The sequence below is a fragment of the Mandrillus leucophaeus genome, unplaced genomic scaffold, assembly GCF_000951045.1.
Source record: "Mandrillus leucophaeus isolate KB7577 unplaced genomic scaffold, Mleu.le_1.0 Scaffold109, whole genome shotgun sequence".
Classification (NCBI taxonomy): domain Eukaryota; kingdom Metazoa; phylum Chordata; class Mammalia; order Primates; family Cercopithecidae; genus Mandrillus; species Mandrillus leucophaeus.
This window is the reverse complement of record NW_012099098.1, coordinates 1,042,725-1,052,574: the sequence shown is the minus strand read 5'-3', so window position 1 is coordinate 1,052,574 and position 9,850 is coordinate 1,042,725. Positions and strand designations below refer to the sequence as shown.

The 9,850-nt window shown below is 55.8% G+C and overlaps 2 protein-coding genes across 6 annotated transcripts in view; one reads left to right on the top strand and one right to left on the bottom strand.

Moving 5' to 3' along the window:
- The window catches only part of LOC105545169 (chromosome unknown open reading frame, human C9orf16), a 7,516-nt gene extending 1,824 nt beyond the window's left edge, over positions 1-5,692 (top strand). The window contains exons 2-3 of one of the 2 annotated variants that reach the window (XM_011987969.1): positions 942-1,142; positions 5,208-5,692. In XM_011987969.1, the coding sequence (XP_011843359.1) occupies positions 983-1,142; positions 5,208-5,380 (333 nt within the window). In that variant the 5' untranslated portion in view covers positions 942-982 and the 3' untranslated portion in view covers positions 5,381-5,692. Of the gene's footprint in view, positions 1-941; positions 1,143-1,698; positions 1,982-5,207 lie in introns of those variants that run through there. The other variant, XM_011987978.1, reaches the window with a different exon arrangement.
- A 2,152-nt stretch (positions 5,693-7,844) lies between these two features.
- The window catches only part of CIZ1 (CDKN1A interacting zinc finger protein 1), a 46,789-nt gene continuing 44,783 nt past the window's right edge, over positions 7,845-9,850 (bottom strand). For all 4 annotated transcript variants that reach the window (XM_011987947.1, XM_011987953.1, XM_011987939.1 and 1 more), the window contains 3 exons: positions 8,877-8,946; positions 8,541-8,662; positions 7,845-8,187 (listed from right to left, as the gene is read on the bottom strand). In XM_011987947.1, coding sequence (XP_011843337.1) covers positions 7,978-8,187; positions 8,541-8,662; positions 8,877-8,946 — 402 coding nt within the window. In that variant the 3' untranslated portion in view covers positions 7,845-7,977. The remainder of the gene's footprint in view (positions 8,188-8,540; positions 8,663-8,876; positions 8,947-9,850) is intronic.

Below are 9,850 nucleotides of genomic sequence, written 5' to 3'. Positions count from 1 at the left end.
GCTGAGATCATGCCACTGCACTCCAGCCTGGGCAACAGAGCGAGACTCTGTCTCAAAACAAACAAACAACAAACAAACAAAGGTAGGTCTGCTCCAGGCCAAATTTTCTTTCTTTTTTTATTTTTTGAGACAGAGTTTCTCTTTGTTGTCCAGGCTGGAGTGCAGTGGTGCAATCTCAGCTCACTGCAACCTCTGTCTCCCGGGTTCAAGTGATTCTCCTGCCTCAGCCTCCTGAGTAGCTGGGATTATGGGCGCACGCCACCACACCCGGTTTATTTTTGTATTTTTAGTAGAAATGGGGTTTCGCCATGTTGGTCAGGCTGGTCTCAAATTCCTGACCTCATGATCCACCTGCCTCAGCCTCCCAAAGTGCTGAGATTACAGGCATGAGCCTCTGCACCCGGCCTCACATTTAATTTTTTTAATTTTTATTTTTTGAGATGAAGTATCACCCTGTCACCCAGGCTGGAGTGCAAGGGCACGATCTCTGGTCACTGCAACTTCTGCCTCCCAGTTCAAGTGATTCTCCTGCCTCAGCCTCCCCAGTAGCTGCGACTATAGGGGTGTGCCACCAAACCTGGCTAATTAAACTTTTTAAAAACTAACTAATTAATTAATTATTATTTTTAAAGACAGAGTCTCACTCTGTCACCCAGGCTGTAGTGCAGTGGTGCAGTCATAGCTCACTGCAGCCTCGAACTCCTGGGCCCAAGTGATCCTCCTGCCTTAGCCTCCCAAGCAGCTGCAACTAAGGTGCATGCCACCAGGTCTGGCTAATTTTTTTTGTACTTTCTGTAGAGACGGGGGGGCTGAGTCTCACTATGTTTTCCAGGCTGGTCTCCAACTCCTAGGCTCAAGCAATCCTCCCACCTCGGCCTCCCAAAGCGCTGGGATTACAGGTGGGAGCCATCCCGCCTAATGTTCCTGTTTCTCTTGTCCAGAGCTGGAGTCCAGCCTGATTCCCACCCACAGGTTGTAACCAATGAGCCCTAAGAGAAGCGCTGGAGACCAGGAAGGCCCAGATCCAGGGGTAGGGGTGTTGGATCCTCTCCATTGGGGTGCAGGCAGAGAGGCGAGGAGGAAGGAGACCCTTCGTGACTCTCAGCGAGGCTGTGAAGAGGAATGTCCTGAAGCCACAGGAGGTATGGAAACCCCGTTTTCAAGGCTGGGCCCAGTAGCTCATGCCGGTAACCCCAGCATTGTGGGAGGCCGAGGCGGGTGGATGGCTCAAGCTCAGGAGTTCGAGAGCAGCCTGGGCAACATGGCGAAACCCCCGTCTCCAAAAAATACAATAGCCGGCGTGGTACACCCGCCTGTAGTCCAGCTACTCTGGAGGCTGAGGTGGCAGGATCGCTTCAGGCTGGGAGGCAGAGGTTGCAGTGAGCCGAGATCACCCCACTGCATTCCAGCCTGGAAGACAGAGCCAGACCCTATCTCAAAAAATAACAAGGAAACCCGTTTTCGATTTCGCCCAGGCGGAGGGGTCGAAGCAGCAGATGGGCTTGGGAGGTCTCCCGCCCCTCCTCCTGGACCTCCCTACTCCTGGGCTTTTCCAGGGGCAGCACCGTGGTGGCCCCGCCCAGCGCCCAGGAGACGGGCGAAGCCAGCGGCGGAATGGGCGGAGTTCGACTGTGAGGCAGGTGGAGGTGGGACTCGGGCGGTGGGGGCGGAGTCTGGACGGGGCGGGGGCGGAGTTCCGGCTGGGGGCGGGGCGGAGCGAGATCTGCGGGATTCCGGCTTCAGGGGTGGGGCCCCGGCCTCTGGGCGGAGATCTGCTGCCGCGTTCCACCCTTCCGGCCCGGTGTTCTATCCACCGCCTCCACCTTCCATCCGGCGCCGGCTTTCGGCGCGACGGTCGCCGCGTTCCATCGTCGCGCGGCCCTTCGGGCGCCCGAGCCCGCAATGTCGGGCCCCAACGGGGACCTGGGGATGCCGGTGGAGGCGGGAGCGGAAGGAGAGGAGGATGGCTTCGGGGAAGCAGGTGACCCGAGGGGGCTGCTGGAGCAACCTTGCTTTTTCAGGGCTGCCCTCCCGGGAAGGGGAATCGGGATGGGGTCTTGGAAGGGAACAAAGAACCCACCCCATTCCGCCCTGAGTGGGTCCGGAGTTGTAGGTGCTGTCTCGGATGCAGGGCGAGCACCCGCGAGCCGGTCGCCAGCTCCGTGAGAGCTGCGGGTCACCAGTCCCCTTTTACAGATGGGGAAATTGAGGCAGCTTCGGGGACACTCGCCCTTGTGGGCCTTGCTCCACCACTTCCTTCAGTCCTGGGGGGAGACCGAGGCACCTGAGGGAGGCAGGGTTGAGCTTGGCCGGCTTGGCTTAGCGGAGAGGCCGGGCTGGGGCGTGGGGTTGGGGGGGCGCGGGGGCGTCGCTCTGCCGAGTCAGCATCCCCAGCCACTTGGCTTTGCTGGTGTAGCCTCGCAGCCTTGCCAAATGTCAGCAGCTTACAGAGCAGCCTTTTGCGTGCTTACAAGTGCAGGGGTGGGGTGTGGAGAGAGAACCATCAGCTCCCTTCTCACATTCTTCAGCCTCAGTTTCCCCCTCTATAAAATAGGAATAATGATTAGTGTCTCCTGCACCGGGATGTGTCAGCATTAAATGCAAAAAATAAATGGAAAATGCTTAGCAGGTTCTAGCATGCAAGAGTTCAGTAAATGGTTATTGTCATTATTCTCTTTGGTAAAGATTGGCATGTTAACATACACTGAGGATTTAGTAAATGTGGTGTAAGTATGGCGCATGCTCTTTGTTTTGTTTGCGGTAACAGCTTTATTGAGCTATACAACTTACCCATTTAAACTGTACAGTTCAGTGGGCTTTTGTGTATTCCCAGGGCTGTGCATCCATCACCACAATAGTTTTAGGTAGGTTTGCATTGGGCAATGCTGTTGGGAGCATCAGGAAGAGCTTCCCAGGAGGTCACATTGAGTGGATGCTGGCAGACAGGACTTAGAACAGTGGTGTCCCAGGCAGAAGCAAAGGCTTGGAACTGGGAAGTACCCTGGCCTGGAGGGGTGTGGGGCACCTGCCTCCCCAATTCCTCCTCCCAGCCTGTATCCCAGGACACAGAATTCAAAATATTGATAATAATGATCATCCACTAAGTACTTGCTGTGGCCAGATCCTGTCTGAACTCTTTTTTTTTTTTTTTTTGAGTTGGAGTCTTGCTCTGTTGCCCAGGCTAGAGTACAGTGCGTGATCCTGGCTCACTGCAACCTCTGCCTTCTGGGTTCAAGCGATTTTCATGCCTCAGCCTCCCAAGTAGCTGGGACTATAGATGACCACCACGCCTGGCTATTTTTTTCTTTTTTTTTTTGAGACAGAGTCTTGCTCTGTCGCCCAGGCTGGAATGCAGTGGCCGGATCTCAGCTCACTGCAAGCTCTGCCTCCTGGGTTTACGCCACTCTCCTGCCTCAGCCTCCCGAGTAGCTGGGACTACAGGCACCCGCCACCTTGCCTGGCTAGCTTTTTGTATTTTTTAGTAGAGACGGGGTTTCACCGTGTTAGCCAGGATGGTCTCGATCTCTTGACCTCGTGATCCGCCCGTTTTGGCCTCCCAAAGTGCTGGGATTACAGGATTTTTATATATTTTTAGTAGAGACAGTGTTTCACCATGTTGGCCAGGCTGGTCTCGAACTCCTGACCTCAGGTAATCCACCCGCCTTGGCTTCCCAAAGTGCTGGGATTACAGGCGTGAGCCACCACGCTGGCCACTGTCTGAACTCTTGATATGTTTGAATCCTCACAACCACCCAGTTATTTTCCCTTTTTTCCAGAAAGGTACAACAACTTGCTGGGGTAAAGCAGAGCTGGAATTCAAACCCAAGTGCCCCGACCTCCAAGTCCAATCCTGAGTTTCGACTCTGTTACCAACCTGGAGGATCCTGGGCAGGTTCCTTCGGAGGCCTTGGTTTCCCTAGCTATATACCACGAGGGGCTTGGACTTTTAAGTTGCAGCCAGTTTCCCAGGACTCTGTCCTCTGTGAGGGTGGCTGGGAACGGGTGCCCTTTCCCAGAACAGAGGCACAAGTGCACCCATAACCCAGATAGGCTCCTCCAGCTCCTCCACTGGCTGCTTCCCCCTTGGTCTCAAGCTGGCAGCTGAGTGTATCTGAGTCATGGGCTGGCTCAGAACTGGGTCCCGCAGTGGGCACAGGCCCAGACCTTGAGTCCTCAGGGACACTGTGTTGCTGAGCAAGGCAGCTCTGGAGTGGCCGTGGAGGGGAGGGAGTGATGGTTTCTAGTGGAGACCAGGGAAGACTTCTTGGAGGAGGCATTTTGAGCTGGTCCTTGATGGGCTGTTGTGGTTGAGGCATTCTAGGTTGCAGGGATAGTTGAGCAATGGCGGAGAGGCTGGCAAGTCAGAGGCTTCATTCATTCACTCACTCAGTCATTCAACAAATGCTTATTGCAAAACTGTGAGGGTACCAGGGAGCCAGCAGCGAACACAGGACCATTCAGCTTTCATGGGGAAACAGAACAGCACTCAGATAAGCACAGCAGTCAATCCTGGAGAGGGTCGTGGAGGGCTGAGGAGGGCTAGGGGCTCAGCATAGAGGCCTGATCCAGTCTGGGGTATTGGGTGGGCTCCCGGTGGTGACATCCATACTGAGACTTGAAGGATGAGTGGGACTCATCCAGAAGGAGAGGAGGGAAGGAAGATGGGAGGACCCAGCACATTCCAGGCAGAGACAGCAGCATGTTCAAAGGGCCTGAGGTAGGTAAAGGCAGGTGTGAGAGAGGAAAGGAAGAGGCAGGGAGGCAGGGCTAGCTAGGAGGCAGGGGCTGGGAGACTCCACTGGGTGTTTTACCCTGGGGGAGCCAGAGAAGGGCTGGCGAACAGGGCCCATGTGGGAACAGAGGCCTTGAATGCCCAACTCAGGAATGTGGGCTCTGGCCACTAAGCAGCTGCTGCAGAAAGTGCAGAGACTTGGCACCTGGCAGGACTTCCCATGTAGGACACTGGCTCGCCACCCTGTGACCACCCTAACCCTAGAAAAAAGGATGCAGTACTCAGGTGTCATTCATTCAAAGCCATTCCGCTTTTGGTATCCACCCATTTTCCAGACGGTGACACTGAGGCTCAGGAAGGAGTGGGGACTTGCACAAAGCCCTTTGGGTAGCAGGCTGGGAAACGGTGGAGGGAGGGTGGCCATTAGCCCCAAGGAGACACAGGATCTGGGCTCTGTCTTTCGCCTTCCTCCCAGAATACGCTGCCATCAACTCCATGCTGGACCAGATCAACTCCTGTCTGGACCACCTGGAGGAGAAGAACGACCACCTCCACGCCCGCCTCCAGGAGCTGCTGGAGTCCAACCGGCAGACACGCCTGGAGTTCCAGCAGCAGCTCGGGGAGGCCCCCAGTGATGCCAGCCCCTAGGCTCCGAGAGCCCCCAACCGGGACCCAACCCTGCCTCCCTGGGCTAGGCTCTGGCCTGGGTACTCACCTCCTGGCTTAGACACCTTCTCAAGGGCTGGTCTTCAGGGTCCCCTGGTGGGTCTGCCTACCTGGACCACCCTTCCTGCCTGGGCCTCCCCCTTGGCCTACCTGGGCCAGCCCCCACTGCCTGGCATCCCTTCCTGGGGCCAAGAGTGGGCCTGCAACCCACCCACTTGCCTGCCCACCCAACTCCTGGGCACTCCCCACTCTGCCCAGGCCTTGAGTGTCCACATTAAATGGGTCTCCCACACCGCTGTGCCTCTCTCCTCTGTATCCCAGGATGAGAACCCCAGGAGCTGCTGGAGGTGAACAGGGCCATCTAGGTGTTCAGGTATTGATCATGTACTGGCGGCTCAGAGGCCAGGTGGTGGGGCTGGGGTTCTTGGTCACCTGTACTTCTGGACACAGAAGGTGCAGGTGAGGGCAGGGCTTCCTCCCTACCTGGTACATTCCTGGCTAGCAGCTGCGTCCTAGCCCAGAAGCCCAATTGAGGCTGCTGGACAGGCTACAGGACCTTGTGTGATGCTCTCAGCCTCTCTGGATACTAAGGCCTTTTGCCAAGACAGCCAACACCAAGACATGCTATGCAGCCTCTGCATTGCCCTCCTACTCCTGGCCTGTCTCCCCAGTAACAGGGTTGGTCTGGTCATTGATCTCTCTGGGTCTTTCTAATGAGGAAATAGCAGAAGTAAAGGGCCAACTCAGCCCGAGCCCCATCCACCCATGATTCATGTTAGGGCCGCCTGACCAGGAGGGCGGGGTGCCTGCTAGTGAACCAAGAAGAGAACCAGAGGGCCTGAGCAGCAAGGACCCCACTCCCCACTAGCTGCCAAAGGGTGCAGCTGGAGAGACAGGCCAGCACGGGTCAGAGAGGTCAGGCCCAGGTCAAATCCCAGCCACTTAACCAACTGCGTGGCCTTCAGCAAGTCACTTGACCTTGCTAGGCCTCCAGCCAAAGGAATTTCCCCAGGTCTGATATGTTATTAAGAGGGAAACTTGGCCAGGCACAGTGGCTCACACCTATAATGCCAGCAGTTTGGAATGCCACGGTGGGCGGATTGCTCGAGCCCAGGAATTTGAGACCAGCCTGGGCAACATGGCGAAACACCATCTCTACCAAGAACATAAGAAAAATTACCCAGGCGTGATGGTGCATGCCTGTGGTCCCAGCTACTCGGGAAGTTGAGTTGGGAGGATGGCTTAAGCCTGGGAGGCAGAGGTTGCAGTGAGCTGAGATTGGCACCACTGTACTCCAGTTTGAGCAACAGAGCCAGACCCTGCCTCAAAAGGATAAAAATGAGCCAGGTGTGGTGGCTCACGCCTGTAATCCCAGCACTTTGGGAGGCCAAGACAGGCGGATCATTTAAGGTCAGGAGTTCAAGACCAGTCTCACCAACATGGCGAAACCCGGTCTATACTAAAAATACAAAAAATTAGTTGAGCATGGTGGCATGCACCTGTAATCCTAGCTACTCAGGAGGCTGAGGTAGGAGAATCACTTGAACCTGGGAGATGGAGGTTTCATTGAGCCGAGATTGGGTCATTGCACTCCACCGTGAGAGACACAGTGAGACTCCATCTCAAAAAATAAATTTAAATTAATTTTTTTTTTTTTTTTTGAGATGGAGTCGCCCAGGCTGGAGTGCAATGGCACGATCTCGGCTCACTGCAAGCTCCGCCTCCCGGGTTCACGCCATTCTCCGGCCTCAGCCTCCCGAGTAGCTGGGACTACAGGTGCTGCCACCTCGCCCAGCTATTTTTTGTATTTCTTAGTAGAGATGGGGTTTCACCGTGTCAGCCAGGATGGTCTCGATCTCCTGACCTCGTGATCTGCCCATCTCGGCCTCCCAAAGTGCTGGGATTACAGGCATAAACCACCGCACCTGGCTCAAAAATTAATTAATTAATTAATTAATTATTTTTTTGAGACGGAGTCTCGCGCTGTTGCCCAGGCTGGAGTGCAGTGGCCGGATCTCAACTCACTGCAAGCTCCGCCTCCCGGGTTCACGCCATTCTCCGGCCTCAGCCTCCCGAGTAGCTGGGACTACAGGTGCTGCCACCTCGCCCAGCTATTTTTTGTATTTCTTAGTAGAGATGGGGTTTCACCGTGTCAGCCAGGATGGTCTCGATCTCCTGACCTCGTGATCTGCCCATCTCGGCCTCCCAAAGTGCTGGGATTACAGGCTTGAGCCACCGCGCCCGGCCTCTAAAACTTTTTTTAAAAGAGGGAAACCAAAGTTCAGACAGGTGAAGTGCCTTGTGATCCAGAGTCCCTGGTTCCCAGGGAGCCTGTCTGGCCTTCCGGTTCTGCCACCACATGGCCCAGAGAGGCTGGGTGCTGGCTGAGAGCTGGCTGGGGTGCCCCCCTTCCCCTCTCCACCCAGACAGAAGTACTGGTGGGAACTGCACAGCCAAACTACTTTGTTTTATTGGATTTTGAGTAAAAACACGAACTATGTCAAAGTTTCCAGGCAGACTCCTAAAAAGCAGTAGCAGATTTGGACCCAGGCAGGCCGGGGGACAGGGAGGTCCCTCTATCAGGTTTTAAGGCGGGTGGAGCGCCGAGGTAGTGGGGGTTGGGAGGGTCGAGCCGTCACCTTGCTGGGTGTTTTGTCCTGGGTGTTGGGCTGGGAGGGTGGGCGGCCGTTGGAGGTGAACAGGGCTGTCAAAGCGTTCCGGGCGTTGATTGCGCACCGGCGGCTCACAGGTCGGGTGGTGGGGCTGGGGTTCTTGGCCGCCTTGTATTTCTGGATACAGAAGGTGCAGGTAAGGTCAGGGTCTCCTCCCTACATGGTATGCTCCTGGCCAGCAGCTACTTCCCCAGCTCTGGCTGAGACAGTATTAGTGTGCTCTGTGACCCTGCGTGATGCACTCAGCCTCTCTGGGCCAAGACTCTGGAGCTAACAGCCTCGTACTCAGCATCCCCTTGAACAATAAGAGCCCAACCCCACCCCAGCTCTAATTTTCTCCCTGTTGGTGCAGGGGTGGTGTCTTGGGGTTGAGGCCCAGCACAAGAAGGGGTGGCCACTAGCTACCCGGATCAGCTTGGATACAACTGAGTCTGTGGCCAGGGGAGGACAGGGCAGGATGTCCGGCTCACCTGCAGGTTCTCAAAGTGGCCCAAGGACTTGCAGTGGGAGAGCTGTGCCCCTGAGTTGCTGTGATAGAACTTGTGGCAGATGCGGCAGACGTAGCCCATCACGGGTACCAGGAAGTCCACACCTGTAGGACGGGATGGCAGGGTCTGCACTTGTATCCCTGTACCAGTGAGGTGTCCCTCCCTCTCTAGGGGCCCATGTGCTCCCCGACCCTCTAGGCAGGAGCGGAAGAGAAGGCTTGCCAGCCAGAATGCCATGGCCGGAATCTGGGAGGGTCACGTGGAGGCTGGGCCTAAGGGCTGAAGCTCCTGCGGGTGGGCTCAGGGCTGGGGCCTTACCATATGCAGTATTGGGGCTGTAGGTCTCCGAGCCCTTCCACTCCTCTCTGGATATATCTCTGGACCTCATCTGAAAACATGCAAGCATGAGCCTCGGATCTGGCTTCCCCTAGACACCTCCCAGATGCAGGTCAGGGGCCTGGAGCCCACCAATGCCCTTGGACACACAGAATCCCCTTGATTTCCAGGAGGTAGTGGGTGGTGGTCTCTGAGTCTTTGCACATGGTGATCCTGCCTTCCAGAGTGCTCTTCCCAATCTATACTTTCTAGACTCTGTTCAACTAGCCTCCTCCTCCAGGAAGTCCTCCTGCTCCTACAGGGGCCATAATCCATGCCAGGTGTGCCCAAGATATCATGTGTCATCTGACTGAATCCTCATAACAACCCTATATGGCTATACCCATTTTACTAAGAAGAAACTGAGGCCCAGGGACATTAACTCACTTGTCTAGGGTTGCACAGCTGGTTTGCGGAGGAGCTGGGCAGGGAACCCTGTAGGTCTAAGCCATAGTTCACACTCAACCATGAGCCCCCTGCTAGCTCCCTAAGGTCCTACCCAATACTGCAGTGACCTTGGTCCTAGGGGGTGGGTTCAGGGGATCAAAGACTGTGCATTTCACCTGCTGGATGTCAGCCCCTTCCGGATGAGGTCATCTGACTCTGGCCATGTCAGCCCTAGCAGGCCTAGCAGTGCCCTCCACCACTCACCAGGCAAACAAATGTGGCTTCCAAGAAGGACAACCACCCCCGTTTGCTAAGCCCTTCCTAGGACCAAGCCGTGGGCCCTGGGTTTCCCTTATTGTCCAAGTTCAGATTGTTATTTCTGAGCAGAGGCAACTGAGGCTCAGAGAGGCCAAGTGGCTTGCCTGAGATGTTGTTGCTACTGAGCAAGGAAGATGGGCCTCATACTGCCCTGCCTAGGACTGCAGGCCACCCCCACAACGCTTCCTCCCCAGCCCCTTCATACCCCACTG